At 61.5% G+C, this 15,756-nt stretch overlaps 1 protein-coding gene across 1 annotated transcript in view; it reads left to right on the top strand.

Moving 5' to 3' along the window:
• KMT2B (lysine methyltransferase 2B) overlaps positions 1-15,756 on the top strand; it is a 106,421-nt gene that overhangs the window by 45,535 nt on the left and 45,130 nt on the right. The window contains exons 13-18 of the mRNA XM_090128070.1: positions 351-479; positions 7,918-8,099; positions 9,900-9,989; positions 12,060-12,155; positions 13,350-13,429; positions 15,300-15,388. Of these exons, the coding sequence (XP_089984196.1) occupies positions 351-479; positions 7,918-8,099; positions 9,900-9,989; positions 12,060-12,155; positions 13,350-13,429; positions 15,300-15,388 (666 nt within the window). The remainder of the gene's footprint in view (positions 1-350; positions 480-7,917; positions 8,100-9,899; positions 9,990-12,059; positions 12,156-13,349; positions 13,430-15,299; positions 15,389-15,756) is intronic.

Genomic DNA, 15,756 nt, shown 5'->3' with positions numbered 1-15,756 from the left:
GTGGGGTCTCTGTGGGGTCTCTATGGGTTCTATGGGGTCTATGAGGTCTGTATGGGGTCTGTGGTGTCTGTGGGGTCTCTGTGGGGTCTCTATGGGTTCTATGGGGTCTATGGGGTCTGTATGGGGTCTGTGGGGTCTCTATGGGGTCTATGAGGTCTGTATGGGGTCTGTGGTGTCCCTATGGCGTCTCTATGGGTTCTATGGGGTCTGTATGGGGTCTGTGGTGTCTGTGGGGTCTCTATGGGTTCTATGAGGTCTGTATGGGGTCTGTGGTGTCTGTGGGGTCTCTATGGGTTCTATGGGGTCTGTGGTGTCTGTGGGGTCTCAGCCCGTAACCCCCCTCCCCCCAGGCAGCTGCTGCCCGCTGTGTGGGCGCTGTTGTGAGGGGGGGTCTCCCCCCCCCCCCGGGGGTCCCCAGCGCCTCCTGCGCTGCCAGCGCTGCCAGCGCGGCGTCCATGCGGCCTGCGAGCGCCTCAGCGGTCAGTGGGGCGGCGGGGTTTGTGGGGTCAGTGGGGTCTGCGGGGTTTTGTGGGGTCAGTGGGGCGGCGGGGTTTGGGGGGTCAGGGGGGTTTGTGGGGTCAGGGGGGTTTGTGGCGTCAGTGGGGCTGCGGGGTTTTGGGGGGTTTATGGGGTTTTGTGGGGTCAGTGGGGCGGCGGGGTTTGGGGGGTTTGTGGGGTTTGTGGGGTCAGGGGGGTTTGTGGGGTCAGTGGGGCTGCGGGGTTTTGGGGGGTTTATGGGGTTTTGTGGGGTCAGTGGGGGCTGCGGGGTTTTGGGGGGTCTGTGGGGTTTGTGGGGTCAGGGGGGTTTGTGGGGTCAGTGGGGCTCTGTGGGGTTTTGGGGGGTTTATGGGGTTTTGTGGGGTCAGTGGGGGCTGCGGGGTTTTGGGGGGTCTGTGGGGTTTGTGGGGTCAGGGGGGTTTGTGGGGTCAGTGGGGCTCTGTGGGGTTTTGGGGGGTTTATGGGGTTTGTGGGGTCAGGGGGGTTTTGGGGGGTCAGTGGGGCTGCGGGGTTTTGTGGGTTCAGGGGGTTTGTGGGGTCAGTGGGGCGGCGGGGTTTGGGGGGTCGGGGGGGTTATGGGGTCGGGGGGGTTATGGGGTTTTGGGGTCAGTGGGGCTCTGCGGGGTTTTTGTGGGGTCAGTGGGGGCTGCGGGGTTTTGGGGGGTCAGGGGGGTTATGGGGTCGGGGGGATTTGTGCGGTCAGGGGGCTCTGCGGGGTTTTGGGGGGTTTATGGGGTTTGTGGGGTCAGGGGGGTTTTGGGGGGTTTATGGGGTTTTGTGGGGTCGGGGGTTTATGGGGTCAGTGGGGTCTGCAGGGTTTTGGGGGGTTTATGGGGTCTGCAGGGTTTTGGGGGGTTTATGGGGTTTGTGGGGTCAGTGGGGTCAGTGGGGTTTGTGGGGTCAGGGGGCTTATGGGGTCAGTGGGGTCTGCGGGGTTTTGTGGGGTTTATGGGGTTTGTGGGGTTTTGTGGAGTTTATGGGGTTTGTGGGGTCAGGGGGGTTTTGTGGGGTTTATGGGGTTTGTGGGGTTTTGTGGAGTTTATGGGGTTTGTGGGGTCAGGGGGGTTTTGTGGGGTCGGGGGGGTTTGTGGGGTCAGTGGGGTCTGCGGGGTTTTGTGGGGTCGGGGGGGTTATGGGGTTTTGTGGGGTCAGTGGGGTCTGCGGGGTTTTGTGGGGTCAGTGGGGCGGCGGGGTTTGGGGGGTCAGGGGGGTTTGTGGGGTCAGGGGGGTTTGTGGCGTCAGTGGGGCTGCGGGGTTTTGGGGGGTTTATGGGGTTTTGTGGGGTCAGTGGGGCGGCGGGGTTTGGGGGGTTTGTGGGGTTTGTGGGGTCAGGGGGGTTTGTGGGGTCAGTGGGGCTGCGGGGTTTTGGGGGGTTTATGGGGTTTTGTGGGGTCAGTGGGGGCTGCGGGGTTTTGGGGGGTCTGTGGGGTTTGTGGGGTCAGGGGGGTTTGTGGGGTCAGTGGGGCTCTGTGGGGTTTTGGGGGGTTTATGGGGTTTTGTGGGGTCAGTGGGGGCTGCGGGGTTTTGGGGGGTCTGTGGGGTTTGTGGGGTCAGGGGGGTTTGTGGGGTCAGTGGGGCTCTGTGGGGTTTTGGGGGGTTTATGGGGTTTGTGGGGTCAGGGGGGTTTTGGGGGGTCAGTGGGGCTGCGGGGTTTTGTGGGTTCAGGGGGTTTGTGGGGTCAGTGGGGCGGCGGGGTTTGGGGGGTCGGGGGGGTTATGGGGTCGGGGGGGTTATGGGGTTTTGGGGTCAGTGGGGCTCTGCGGGGTTTTTGTGGGGTCAGTGGGGCTCTGTGGGGTTTTGGGGGGTCAGGGGGGTTATGGGGTCGGGGGGATTTGTGCGGTCAGGGGGCTCTGCGGGGTTTTGGGGGGTTTATGGGGTTTGTGGGGTCAGGGGGGTTTTGGGGGGTTTATGGGGTTTTGTGGGGTCGGGGGTTTATGGGGTCAGTGGGGTCTGCAGGGTTTTGGGGGGTTTATGGGGTCTGCAGGGTTTTGGGGGGTTTATGGGGTCTGCAGGGTTTTGGGGGGTTTATGGGGTTTGTGGGGTCAGTGGGGTCAGTGGGGTTTGTGGGGTCAGGGGGCTTATGGGGTCAGTGGGGTCTGCGGGGTTTTGTGGGGTTTATGGGGTTTGTGGGGTTTTGTGGAGTTTATGGGGTTTGTGGGGTCAGGGGGGTTTTGTGGGGTTTATGGGGTTTGTGGGGTTTTGTGGAGTTTATGGGGTTTGTGGGGTCAGGGGGGTTTTGTGGGGTCGGGGGGGTTTGTGGGGTCAGTGGGGTCTGCGGGGTTTTGTGGGGTCGGGGGGGTTATGGGGTTTTGTGGGGTCAGTGGGGTCTGCGGGGTTTTGTGGGGTCAGTGGGGCGGCGGGGTTTGGGGGGTCAGGGGGGTTTGTGGGGTCAGTGGGGTCTGCGGGGTTTTGGGGGGTTTATGGGGTTTTGTGGGGTCAGTGGGTCGGCGGGGTTTGGGGGGTTTGTGGGGTTTGTGGGGTCGGGGGGGTTTGTGGGGTCAGTGGGGCTGCGGGGTTTGGGGGCTTTATGGGGTTTGTGGGGTCAGGGGGGTTTGTGGGGTTTTGGGGGGTTTATGGGGTTTGTGGGGTCAGGGGGGTTTATGGGGTCAGTGGGGGCTGCGGGGTTTTGGGGGGTTTATGGGGTTTTGTGGGGTCAGTGGGGCTCTGTGGGGTTTTGGGGGGTCGGGGGTTTTGTGGGGTCAGTGGGGTCTGCGGGGTTTTGTGGGGTCTGCAGGGTTTTTGTGGGGTCAGTGGGGCTCTGCGGGGTTTTGGGGGGTCAGGGGGGTTATGGGGTCGGGGGGGTTTGTGGGGTCAGTGGGGCTCTGCAGGGTTTTGGGGGGTTTATGGGGTTTGTGGGGTCAGGGGGGTTTGTGGGGTCAGTGGGGTCTGCGGGGTTTTGTGGGGTCAGTGGGGGCGGCGGGGTTTTGGGGGGTTTATGGGGTTTGTGGGGTCAGGGGGGTTTATGGGGTCAGTGGGGCTCTGTGGGGTTTTGGGGGGTTGCTGGGGGTTATGGGGTTTTGTGGGGTCAGTGAGGCTCTGTGGGGTTTTGGGGGTTTTATGGGGTTTGTGGGGTCAGCGGGGCTCTGCGGGGTTTTGTGGGGTCCGGGGGGTTATGGGGTTTTGTGGGGTCAGGGGGGCTCTGCGGGGTTTTGTGGGTTCGGGGGGTTTGTGGGGTCAGTGGGGCTCTGTGGGGTTTTGTGGGGTTGGGGGGGGTTGTGGAGTCTGGGGGGGGGTTGTGGGGTCAGTGGGGTCGGGGGTTTATGGGGTCAGTGCGGCTGTGGGTTTTTGTGGGGGCTGCAGGGTTTATGGGGTCAGTGGGGCTCTGTGGGGTTTTGTGGGGTTTATGGGGTTTGTGGGGTCAGTGGGGCTCTGCGGGGTTTTGTGGGGTCGGGGGGTTGTGGGGTTTTGTGGGGTCGGGGGGGTTTGTGGGGTCTGGGGGGCTCTATGGGGTTTTGGGGGGTCAGGGGGGTTTATGGGGTCGGGGGGGGTTGTGGGGTCAGTGGGGCTTTGTGGGGTTTTGGGGGGTCGGGGGGGTTGTGGGGTCTGGGGGGGCTGCAGGGTTTGGGGGGGCTGCGGGGTTTTTGTGGGGTCAGGGGGGTTTATGGGGTCGGGGGGGGTTGTGGGGTTTTTGTGGGGCTGTGGGGTTTTGTGGGGTCGGGGGGTTTATGGGGTCAGTGGGGCTCTGTGGGATTTTTTGGGGTCGGGGGGGTTTATGGGGTCAGGGGGTTTGTGGGGTCAGTGGGGCTGCGGGGTTTTGTGGGGTCAGTGGGGCTCTGTGGGGTTTTGTGGGGTTGAGGGGGTTTGTGGGGTCTGGGGGGCTGTGGGGTTTTTGTGGGGTCAGTGGGGCTCTATGGGGTTTTGTGGGGTCGGGGAGGTTTATGGGGTCGGGGGGGTTTGTGGGGTCTGGGGGGGCTGCGGGGTTTTGTGGGGTCGGGGGGGTTTATGGGGTCGGGGGGGTTGTGGGGTCGGGGGGGGTTTTATGGGGTCGGGGGGGTTTGTGGGGTCAGTGGGGCTGCGGGGTTTTGGGGGGGCTGCAGGGTTTTTGTGGGGTCGGGGGGGTTTTCATGGGGTTGGGGGGGTTTTATGGGGCTCTGTGAGGTCACTGGGGTTTCTATGGGGTCTGTGGGGTCTATGGGATTTCTATAGGGTCTGTGGGGTTTCTATAGGGTCTGTGTGGTTTCTGTGGGGTCTTTATGGTGTCTTTTGGTTCAATGGGGTCTCTGTGGGGTCTCTGGGGTTTTTGTGGGGTCTCTGGGGTCTGTAGAGTCTGTAATAGGGTCTGTGGGGTCTGTGAGGTCTCTGTGAGGTCTGTGGGATTTCTGTGGGGTCTATGGGGTCTCTATAGGGTGTGTGGGTTTTGTGGGGGTTCTGTGGGGTCTGTGGGGTTTTTATGGGATCTGGGGGCCTGGGGGGTTTCTGTGGGGTCTGTATGGGGTTTTTATGGGGTCTGTTGGTTCGATGGGGTCTCTGGGGTTTCTGTGGGGTCTGTGGGGTTTCTGTGGCCTTCGTGGGGTCTCTACGGGGTCTGGGGTCACTGGGGTTTCTGTGGGGTCTTTATGGGATCTTTTGGTTCGATGGGGTCTGTGGGGTTTCTGGGGGGTCTGGGGGTCTCTATGGGGTCTGGGGGGTTTGTGGGATCTCTGTGGGGTCTCTATAGGGTCTCTATAGGGTCTTCTGGTTTGATGGGGTCTCTGTGGGGTCTCTGGGGTTTTTGTGGGGTCTGTGGGGGCTCTATGGGGTCTGTGGGGTTTCTGGGGGGGCTGCGGGGTTTTTGTGGGGTCTGGGGGGACTGGGGGGGGTTCTGTGGGTCTGTGGGGTCTCTATGGGGTCTGTTGATTTGATGGGGTCTCTCTGGGGTCACTGGGGTTTCTATGGGGTCTGTGGGGTCTGTGGCATCTCTGTGGGGTGTGTGGGGTCTCTATGGGGTCTTTGGGGTGCTTTTGGGTTCTGTGGGGTTTCTGTGGGTTCTGTGGGGTGTGGGGGGGGATATGGGGGTTTGTGGGGCTATGAGCGGGTTATGGGGTCAGTGTGGGTCTGTAGGGTGGGTTACGGGGTCAGTGTCAATCTATGGGCGGGTTATGGGGTCGGTGTGGGTCTGTAGGGTGGGTTATGGGGTCAGTGTCAATCTATGGGTGGGTTATGGGGTCAGTGTGGGTCTGTAGGGCCCCCCTGTCCCTATGGGTAATTTGTGGGATTCTATGGGAACACCTATGGGTGGTTTATGGGGTCAGTGTCGGTCTATGGGCGGGTTTTGGGGTCAGTGTTGGTCTATGGGGGATTTATGGGCTCAGTGTCAATCTATGGGGGATTTATGGGGTCAGTGTGGGTCTATGGGGGATTTATGGGCTCAGTGTCAATTTGTTGGGGATTTATGGGGTCAGTGTTGATCTATGGGGATTTATGGGGTCAGTGTCGGTCTGTGGGCAGGTTTTGGGGTCAGTGTTTGTCTATGGGGGATTTATGGGGTCAGTGTTGACCTCTGGGTGGGTTATGAGGTCAGTGTCAATCTGTGGGGAGTTTATGGGGTCAGTGTTTGTCTATGGGGTGGGTTATGGGGTCAGTGTTCATCTGTGGAGGGGTTATGGGGTCGGTGTTTGTCTATGGGGCGGGTTATGGGGTCAGCGTCGATCTGTGGAGGGGTTTGGGGGTCAGTGTTGGTCTATGGGGGATTTATGGGGTCAGTGTCAATCTGTGGGGGATTTATGGGGTCAGTGTTGGTCTATAGGGTTTATGGGGTCAGTGTTAATCTGTGGGGGATTTATGGGGTCAGTGTCAATTTATGGGGGAGTTTTGGGGTCAATATCAATCTATGGGGGATTTATGGGGTCAGTGATTTATGGGGTCAGTGTCAATCTATGGGTGGATTTATGGGGTCAGTGTCAATCTATGGGGGATTTATGGTCTATGGGGGATTTACGGGATCAATGTCAATCTATGGTGGATTTATGGGGTCATTGTTGATCTATGGAGGATTTATGGGTCAGTGTTGATCTATGGGTGATTTATGGGGTCTGCGTCAATCTATGGGGGATTTATGGGGTCAGTGTCAATCTGTGGTGGATTTATGGGGTCATTGTTGATCTATGGAGGATTTATGGGGTCAATGTCGATCTATGGGTGGATTTATGGGGTCAGTGTCGACTTATGGGGGAGTTATGGTCTATGGGGGATTTACGGCATCAGTGTCAATCTATGGGGGATTTATGGGGTCAGTGTCGATCTATGGGGGATTTATGGTCTATGGGGGATTTACGGCATCAATGTAAATCTATTGGGGATTTATGGGGTCAGTGTTGGTCTATAGGGGTTTATGGGGTCAGTGTCGGTCTATGGGGGAGTTATGGTCTATGGGGGATTTATGGGGTCAGTATCAATCTATGGGGGATTTATGGGGTCAGTGTCAATCTATGGGGGATTTATGGTGTATGGGGGATTTATGGGGTCAATGTCAGTCTTTGGGGGATTTCTGGGATCAGTGTCAGTCTCTGGGGGATTTATGGGATCAGTGTTGATCTATGGGGGATTTATGGGGTCAGTATCAATCTATGGGTGGATTTATGGGGTCAGTGTCGACTTATGGGGGAGTTATGGTCTATGGGGGATTTACGGCATCAGTGTCAATCTATGGGGGATTTATGGGGTCAGTGTCAATCTATGGGGGATTTATGGGGTCAATATCAATCTATGGGGGATTTATGGGGTCAGTGTTGGTCTGTGGGGGTTTATGGGCTCAGTGTCAGTCTGTAGGGGATTTATGGGGTCAGTGTTGATCTATGGTGGATTTATGGTCTCAATGTCAGTCTATGGGGGATTTATGGGTTCAGTGTCAATCTGTGGGTGGATTTATGGGGTCAGTGTCGATCTATGGGGGATTTATGGTCTATGGGGGATTTACGGGATCAATGTCAGTCTATGGGGGATTTATGGGGTCAGTATCAATCTATGGGGATTTTTGGGGTCAGTGTCAATCTATGGGGGATTTTGGGGGTCAGTGTCAGTCTATGGGTGGATTCATGGGGTCACTGTCAATCTATGGGGGATTTATGGGGTCAGTGTCAGTCTATGGGGGATTTATGGTCTATGGGGGATTTATGGGGTCAGTATCAATCTATGGTGGATTTATGGGCTCAATGTCAGTCTATGGGGGATTTATGGGGTCAGTATCAATCTATGGGAGATTTATGGGGTCAATGTCAGTCTATGGGGGATTTATGGGGTCAGTATCAATCTATGGGTGATTTACGGGCTCAGCGTCAATCTATGGGGGATTTATGGTGTATGGGGATTTATGGGGTCAATATCAATCTACGGGGGACTCACGGTCCCAATGTCGCTCTATGTGGGATTTCTGGTGTCGCTCTGTGGGGTTTCCGTGCTCAGTGTCGTTCTGCCCCCCCCTCCCCCCCTCCCCCCCCCCAGACGAGGGCTGTGAGCTCCTCCTGCGGGCGCCCCCCGGCCGTGGCTACGAGTGCCGTGGCTGCGCGGGCGGCGGTGCAGCGTGGCGGAGCGGCCTGCAGGCGGCGCTGCGGAGCGGAATGAGGGCCGTGCTGGGGGCGCTGCGCTGCTCCGCGCAGGGGGCGGCGCTGCTGCCCTGCCGCCAGGTATGGGGCGGGGGTGGGGAGGAAGTGGGGTGGAAGCGGGGTGGAAACGGGGCAGGAGTGGGGAGGAAAGGTGGAGGAAGTGGGGAGGAAGAGGGGCGGAAACGGGGAGGAAGTGGGGCGGGAGTGGGGAGGAAACGGGGAGGAAGTGGGGTGAAAGTGGGGAGGAAGTGGGGTGGAAATGGGGAGGAAGTGGGGAGGAAGCGGGGAGGAAGTGGGGTGGAAGCGGGGAGGAAACAGGGAGGAAGTGGGGAGGAAACAGAGGAAGTGGGGAGGAAGTGGGGTGTAAATGGGGAGGAAGTGGGGCAGAAGCAGGGAGGAAGTGGGGAGGAAGCGGGGTGGGAGTGGGGAGGAAGCAAGGAGGAAACGGGGTGGAAGTGGGGTGGAAGCGGGGAGGAAACAGGGAGGAAGTGGGGAGGAAACAGAGGAAGTGGGGAGGAAGTGGGGTGTAAATGGGGAGGAAGTGGGGCAGAAGCAGGGAGGAAGTGGGGAGGAAGCGGGGTGGGAGTGGGGAGGAAATGGGGTAGAAACGGGCAGGAAGTGGGGAGGAAGCAGGGAGGAAGTGGGGAGGAAGAGGGGAGGAAGCGGGGAGGAAATGGGGAGGAAGTGGGGCAGGAATGGGGAGGAAATGGGGTAGAAACGGGCAGGAAGTGGGGAGGAAGCGGGGAGGAAATGGGGAGGAAGTGGGGCGGAAGCGGGGAGGAAATGGGGAGGAAACGGGAAGGAAGTGGGGAGGAAACAGGGCGGAAATGGTGTGGAAACAGGGCAGAAGTGAGGAGGAAATGGGGCAGAAAGAGGGTGGAAATGGGGAGGAAGTGGGGCAGAAATGGGATGGAAATGGGGCGGAAACGGGGTGGAAATGATGTGGAAATGGGGTGGAAACAGGGCGGAAACGGGGTATGGGGTTGATGGGGTTGTGGGGTTATGGGGGATATGGGGTATGGGGTTATGGGGTGGAAATGGGGTATGGGATTATGGGGTTGTGGGGTCAGAAATGGGATCAGAAATGGGGTCAGAAATTGGGTATGAGGTTACAGGGTATGGGGTTATGGGGTTGTGGGGTCAGAAATGGGGTTTGGGGTTATGGTTATGGGATATGGGGTCAGAAATGGGGCGTGGGATTATGGGGTGGGGGGATATGGGGTTATGGGGTGGGGGTATGGGGGGGTTATGGGTTGGGATATGGGGTGTGGGATTGGGGCAGGGGGAGGGGGGATATGGGGTGGGGGATATAGGCTCAGAAATGGGGTGGGGGGGGATATGGGGTGGGATGTGGGGTTGGGATGTGTGGGGTTTCACTTTGGGGTAGGGGGTTTATGGGGTGGAGGGGGGGGGATTATGGGGTTTTACTATGGAGTGGGGGGGGGGGGTTATGGGGTCAGGGGAGGGGGTTTATGGGGTTTCACTCTGGGGTGGGGGTGGGTTATGGGCCTGGGGGGGTTATGGGGTTTCGCTATGGGGTGGGGGGGGATTATGGGGCTTTGCTATGGAGTGGGGGGTTATGGGGTCTGGGGGGGTTTTTGGGGTTTCGCTATGGGGTGGAGGAGGGTTATGGGGCCTGAGGGGGATTATGGGGTTTTGCTATGGGCTGGGGGGAGGTTATGGGGTTTCATTATGGAGTGGGGGGGAGTTATGGGGTCGGGGGGGGGATTATGGGGTTTCAGTATGGGATGGGGGGGGGTTATGGGGTTTCGCTATGGGGTGGGGGGGTTATGGGGCCTGGGAGGGGTTATGGGGTTTATCCATAGGGTGGGGGGGGTTCAGTTATGGGGTGCTGACCCCCCCCCCCCAATTAAATTTCAGTGCCCCCCCGGGGGGCCGAAGCTGCACTGTGGGCCCTGTGACCTCGGCGCCGTGGGGGCTCTGCTGGAGGGGGGGCACTACGGAACTGTGGTGAGGGGGGGGCAAATGGGGGGGGTCTCATATGGGGGGGGGTCCCATGGGTTGGGGGGGGTCTGGTGGGTGGGGGGCACCCAGGTTATGGGGGCTCTTATATGGGGGGGGGGGCTGTTACATGGGGGGGGCTTCATAAGGGGGGGGGTTCATATGGGGGGGGTCTTATTGGGGGGGCACCAGATGGGGGGGGGTCTCATATGGGTGGGGGGGTCTTATATGTGGGGGGGGCACTCAGAAAGGGGGGGTCTCATATGGGGGGGGGTCCCATGGGTTGGGGGGGGTCTAGTGGGTGGGGGGCACCCAGGTTATGGGGGCTCTTATATGGGGGGGGGGGCTCATATTGGGGGTTTCATATGGGGGGGGTCTTATTTGGGGGGGCACCAGATGGGGGGGGGTCTCATATGGGTGGGGGGGTCTTATATGGGGGGGGCTTCATATGGAGGGGTTTCATAAGGGGGGGGGGGGTTCATGGGGGGGGGGTCTTACTTGGGAGGGGGGTCTTATTTGGGGGGGCACCAGATGGGGGGGGGGTCTCATATGGGAGGGGGTCTTATATGGGGGGGGTCTCAAAAGGAAGGAAACCAAATGAGGGGGGGGGGCTTAAATGGGGAGGGGGGGGGGTCGCATGGGTGGGGGACACCCAGATAAAGGGGGTGGGGGGGGCACCCAGGTGGGGAGGGGTCCCATTCTGGGGGGGTCCAGGTGGGGGGATCACATGCAGCTGGGGGGGGGCACCTAAATGGGGGGTGGGGGATAAATGGGGGGGGGGTCCCATGGGTGGGAGTGGGGCAGCCATATTGGGGGGGTCCGATAGTTGGGGGGGTCCCAAAAGGGGGGGGGGGTCCACTATTGGAGGGGGGGTCCCACATTGGGAGGGGGGGTCCCACATTGGGAGGGGCTCCTATGGGTGCTGGGGGGGTCATGTACTTGGGGGGGGGGGGGGCATATTGAGGGGGGTCCCAAATGGGGGGTGGGGGTCTCCCATGGGTGCTGTGGGGGGGTCTTATACGGGGGGGGGGGGCCCATAATGCGGGGGGGGGGTTCCTATATTGTGGGGAGGGGGGGTCCCTTGAGTGCTGGGGGGGTCCTATATGGGGGGGGGGGTCCCAAATGGAGGGGGGGGCCCATATTGGGGGGGTTCCACATGGGGGTGCTTCCCTATTGGGGGGGGGGTCCCATATTGAGGGGGGGGTTTCAGATATGGGGGGTCCCATATTGGGGGGGCTCCCCTACTGGGGGGGGTCCCATGTTGAGGGGGGGTCTCACATGGGGGGGGGGGGCCATATTGGGGGGGGTCTCACATGGGGGGGGGTCCCAAATTGGGGGGGTTCCACATGGGGGGGCTCCCCTATTGGGGGGGGTCCCATGTTGAGGGGGGGGTCTTATGGGTGCTGGGGGGGGGGTCCCATATTGAGGGGGGGTCTCACATAGGGGAGGGGGTCCCATATTGGGGGGGTTCCACATGGGGGGGCTCCCCTATTGGGGGGGGTCCCATGTTGAGGGGGGGGTCCTATGTTGAGAGGGGGTCCCATGGGTGCTGGGGGGGGGTCCCATATTGAGGGGGGATCTCACATGGGGGGGGGGTCCTATGTTGAGAAGGGGTCCTTTGGGTGCTGGGGGGGGGTCCCATAATGGGGGGGTTCCACATGGGGGGGCTCCCCTATTGGGGGGGGTCCCATATTGAGGGGGGGTCCCAAGTTGAGGGGGGGTCCCATGGGTGCTGGGGGGAGGCCATATTGAAGGGGGGTGTCACATTGGGGGGGGGCCATATTGGGGGGGCTCCCCTATTGGGGGGGGGTCCCATGTTGAGGGGGGGTCCCATATTGGGGGGGTTCCACATGGGGGGGCTCCCCTATTGGGGGGGGTCCCATATTGAGGGGGGGGTCCTATGGGTGCTGGAGGGGGGTCCCATATTGAGGGGGGATCTTACATGGGGGCGGGGGGTCCCATATTGAGGGGTCCTGTGAGTGGGGATGGGGGGGGGGTTACATTTGGGGGGGGAGGTTCCAATTGTGGGGGGGGTCCCCCTTTTTTTTTGGGGGGGGGTCCCAATGCTGTGCGTTGCAGCAGGGCTTCAGTGAGGACGTGGTGGGGGTGCTGCTGAGGGGGGGGGCCGGGGGGGACCCCCCCCCGGAGGATGGAGCTCGAGAGCTTTTCATTCAGGTACTGGGGGGGGGGGGGGGCTTCAAATTGGGGGGGGGGGCACCTAATTTTTTTTGGGGGGGGGAGGAGGCACCCATTGTGAGGGTGGGACCTCGATTTGGGGGGGGGGCACCGATATTTTTCGGTTGGGGGGGGGGCAGCACCCATTGGGTTACCCATGGTCCGGGGGGGGGGAGCTATTTTTTTTGGGGGGGGGGCACTCAGTGGGGGGGTGGGACCTCAATTTGGGTGGGGGTCTCATATTGGGGTTACCCATATTATGGGGGGGGGGCACCCATTGTGGGGGTGGGACCCCAATTTGGGGGGGGTCTCACATTGGGGTTAGCTGTATTCTGAGGGGGGGCACCCAGTGGGGGGGCGGGACCCCTATTTTGGGGGGGGGCACCCATTGGAGGGGGTGGGACCCCGATTTGGGGGGAGGCACCTATTTCTTGGGGGGGGGGCACCCATTGTGGGGGTGGGACCCCTATTTTTGGGGGGGTCGCATATTTCTGGGGGGGGGGGCAATCATTGGAGGGATGCAACCCCAATTTGGGGGGGGGTCTCACATTGGGGTTAGCCGCATTCTGAGGGGGGGGCACCCAGTGGGGGGGTGGGACCCCAATTTTGGGGGGGGCACCTATTTTTTTTGGGGGGGGGGCACTCAGTGGGGGGTGGGACCCCAATTTGGGGGGGGTCTCATATTGGGGTTACCCATAGTCTGGAGGGGGGGGCATCCATTAGTGGGGGTGGGACCCCAATTTGGGGGGGGGGCACCAATTTTTTGGGGGGGGCACTCAGTGGGGGGGTGGGACCCCAATTTGGGGGGGGGCACCTATTTTTTGGGGGGGCACTCAGTGGGGGCATTGGACCCCAATTTGGGGGGGGTCTCACATTGGGGGTAGCCGTTTTCTGAGGGGGGGGCACCCATTAGTGGGGCTGGGACCCCTATTCTGGGGGGGGGGGCACCCATTGGAGGGGGTGGGACCCCAATGTGGGGGGGGGTCAACTAATTTTTTTTGGGGGGGTCAACACCCATGGGGTTACCCATAGTCTGGTGGGGGGGGGGGTGGACCCCAATGGAGGTTATAGGACCCTAATTTGGGGGGGGGGGGGGGGGGGAATTCTTAGTGGGGGGGTCGGCTGCACCCATGGGTGCCCCCCCCCTTATATATTGTGCCTCCCCCCCCCCAAAATTGTGCCCCCCCCCCCCAGCTGATGCTCGACGCCTTCCCTTGGTTTGATGTCCGAGACCCCAAACGTTGGCGGCCCCCCGGGAGCGGGGGGGTCCCCAAGTTAGTGGGGGGGGGGCACAGAAAGGGGGGGGGGCGTTTTGGGGGCCCTGGGGGGGGGGGATTATGGGGTTTGGGGGGGGGTTGAGGGGGTCCTGGGGGGGCATTTGGGTTGGGGGGGGGGAATTTGGGGGTCCTGGGGGGGGGGGCTGGGAGGTTCCTGGGGGGGGCATTTGGGTTGGGGGGGCGTTTTGGAGTCCTGGGGGGGGGATATGGGGTTTGGGGGGGGGTTGAGGGGGTCCTGGGGGGGCATTTGGTTGTGGGGGGGTGGAATTTGGGGGTCCTGGGGGGGTTTTGGGGAGTGGGGGGCATTTGGGTTCCTGGGGGGGGGAGGAATATGGGGTTGGGGGGTCATGGGGGGGTTGGGTGGGATTTGAGGGGGTCCTGGGGGGGCATTTGGGTTGGGGGGGGGGAATTTGGGGGGGGTGGGGGGCATTTGAATTGGGGGGGGGGGATTTTGGGGGTCCTGGGGGGGGAATTTGGGGGTCCTGGGGGGGGGCTGGGGGGTCCCTGGGGGAGGAATTTGGGTTGGGGGGGCGTTTTGGGGTCCTGGGGGGGATTTGGGGGGGGGGTTGAGGGGGTCCTGGGGGGGGATTTGATTTGGGGGGGGGATTTTGGGGGGTTTGAGGTGGTCCTGGGGGGGCAATTTGGGGGTCCTGGGAAGGGGGGGGGGTCATTTTGGTTGACGGGGGGCGTTTTGGGGGTCCTGGGGGGGGGATATGGGGTTGGGGGGGGGGTTGAGGAGGTCCTGGGGGGGTATTTGGTTTGGGGGGGGGTGGGAATTTGGGGGTCCTGGGGGGGTTGTGGGGAGTGGGGGACATTTGGGTTTGGGAAGGGGGGGCAATTTGGGGTCCTGGGGGGGGTGGGAGAAATATGGGGTTGGGGGGGGGGCTGGGTGGGTCCTGGGGGGGTGGGGGGTATTTGGGTTCCTGGGGGGGGGAGGAATATGGGGTTGGGGGGTCATGGGGGGGTTGGGGGGGATTTGAGGGGGTCCTGGGGGGGCATTTGGGTTGGGGGGGGGAGTTTGGGGGGGTGGGGGGCATTTGAATTGGGGGGGGGGGGGATTTTGGGGGTCCTGGGGGGGGAATTTGGGGGTCCTGGGGGGGGCTGGGGGGGCCCTGGGGGAGGAATTCGGGTTGGGGGGGCCGTTTTGGGGTCCTGGGGGGGGGATTATGGGGTTGGGGGGGGGTTGAGGGGGGCTTGGGGGGGAATTTGGGTTGGGGGGGGGTGGAATTTGGGGGTCCTGGGGGGGGGCTTGGGGGCATTTGGGTTGGGGGGGGGGAATTTGGGGGTCCTGGGGGGGGTCTTTGGGTTTTGGGGGGGGGTCTTTTGGGGTGGGGGGGTCTAAAGGTGATATTTGGGGCCTGGGGGGGGCATTGGGGTTTATGGGGGGGGGATTTGAGGGTTCTGGGGGGGGGTCTTTTGGGGGGCGTTTCTAATGGGGATATTTGGGGCCTGGGGGGGTTATGGGGGGGGTCTTTGGGTTTGGGGGGGGGGATTTGGGGGTCTGGGGGGGTCCAAAGGGGATATTTGGGGCCTGGGGGGGGGCATTGGGGTTTATGGGGGGGCGATTTGAGGGTCCTGGGGGGAGTCTTGGGGGGGGGGGGGGGTTCTAATGGGGATATTTGGGGGCTGGGGGGGGGCATTGGGGATGGGGGGGGGTTGAAGGGTCGAGGGGGGGGGGGAATTGGGGGGGGGTCTAAAGGGGATATTTGGGGCCTGGGGGGGGTCTTTGGGTTTGGGGGGGAGGATTTGGGGGTCCTGGGGGGGGTCTTTGGGGGGGGGGGGGGGGGTTCTAATGGGGATATTTTGGGGCCTGGGGGGGGGTGTTTCTGGGTGCCCCCCCCATACTGATATTATTGCCCCCCCCCAGCGGGTTGCTGCCCCACGCTGTGCTGCCCCCCAGCACCGATCACACCTACGCGCAATGGAGGCTGGAGCCCCCCCCCGGGACCCCCCCCGGTGAGTGGGGGGGGGGGGCACCAAGAATATCTGCCCTTTTTTTGGGGGGGGGGGGGGCACTTCTATACGTGTCCTTATGGGGATCCTTTTTTTTGGGGGGGGGGACCCCAGTATCTCTTTTGAGGGGGGGGGTTTCTATACGTGTCCATATAGGGACCCATTTTTTTTTTGGGGGGGGGGGCACCTCAATGTCTGCCCCTTTTTTGGGGGGGGGCACTTCTATATGTGTCCTTATGGGGATCGTTTTATTTATGGGGGGGGGGGCACCTCAATATCTGTTCCTCTTTTGAGGGGGGGGCACTCGTGTCCTTATGGGGATCCTTTATTGTGGGGGGGGGCACCTCAATGTCTGCCCTTTTTTGGGGGGG

This window comes from Phasianus colchicus, chromosome 32 (assembly GCF_987193195.1).
Source record: "Phasianus colchicus chromosome 32, bPhaCol1.hap1.1, whole genome shotgun sequence".
Classification (NCBI taxonomy): domain Eukaryota; kingdom Metazoa; phylum Chordata; class Aves; order Galliformes; family Phasianidae; genus Phasianus; species Phasianus colchicus.
This window is presented reverse-complemented; position numbering and strand designations above follow the sequence as displayed.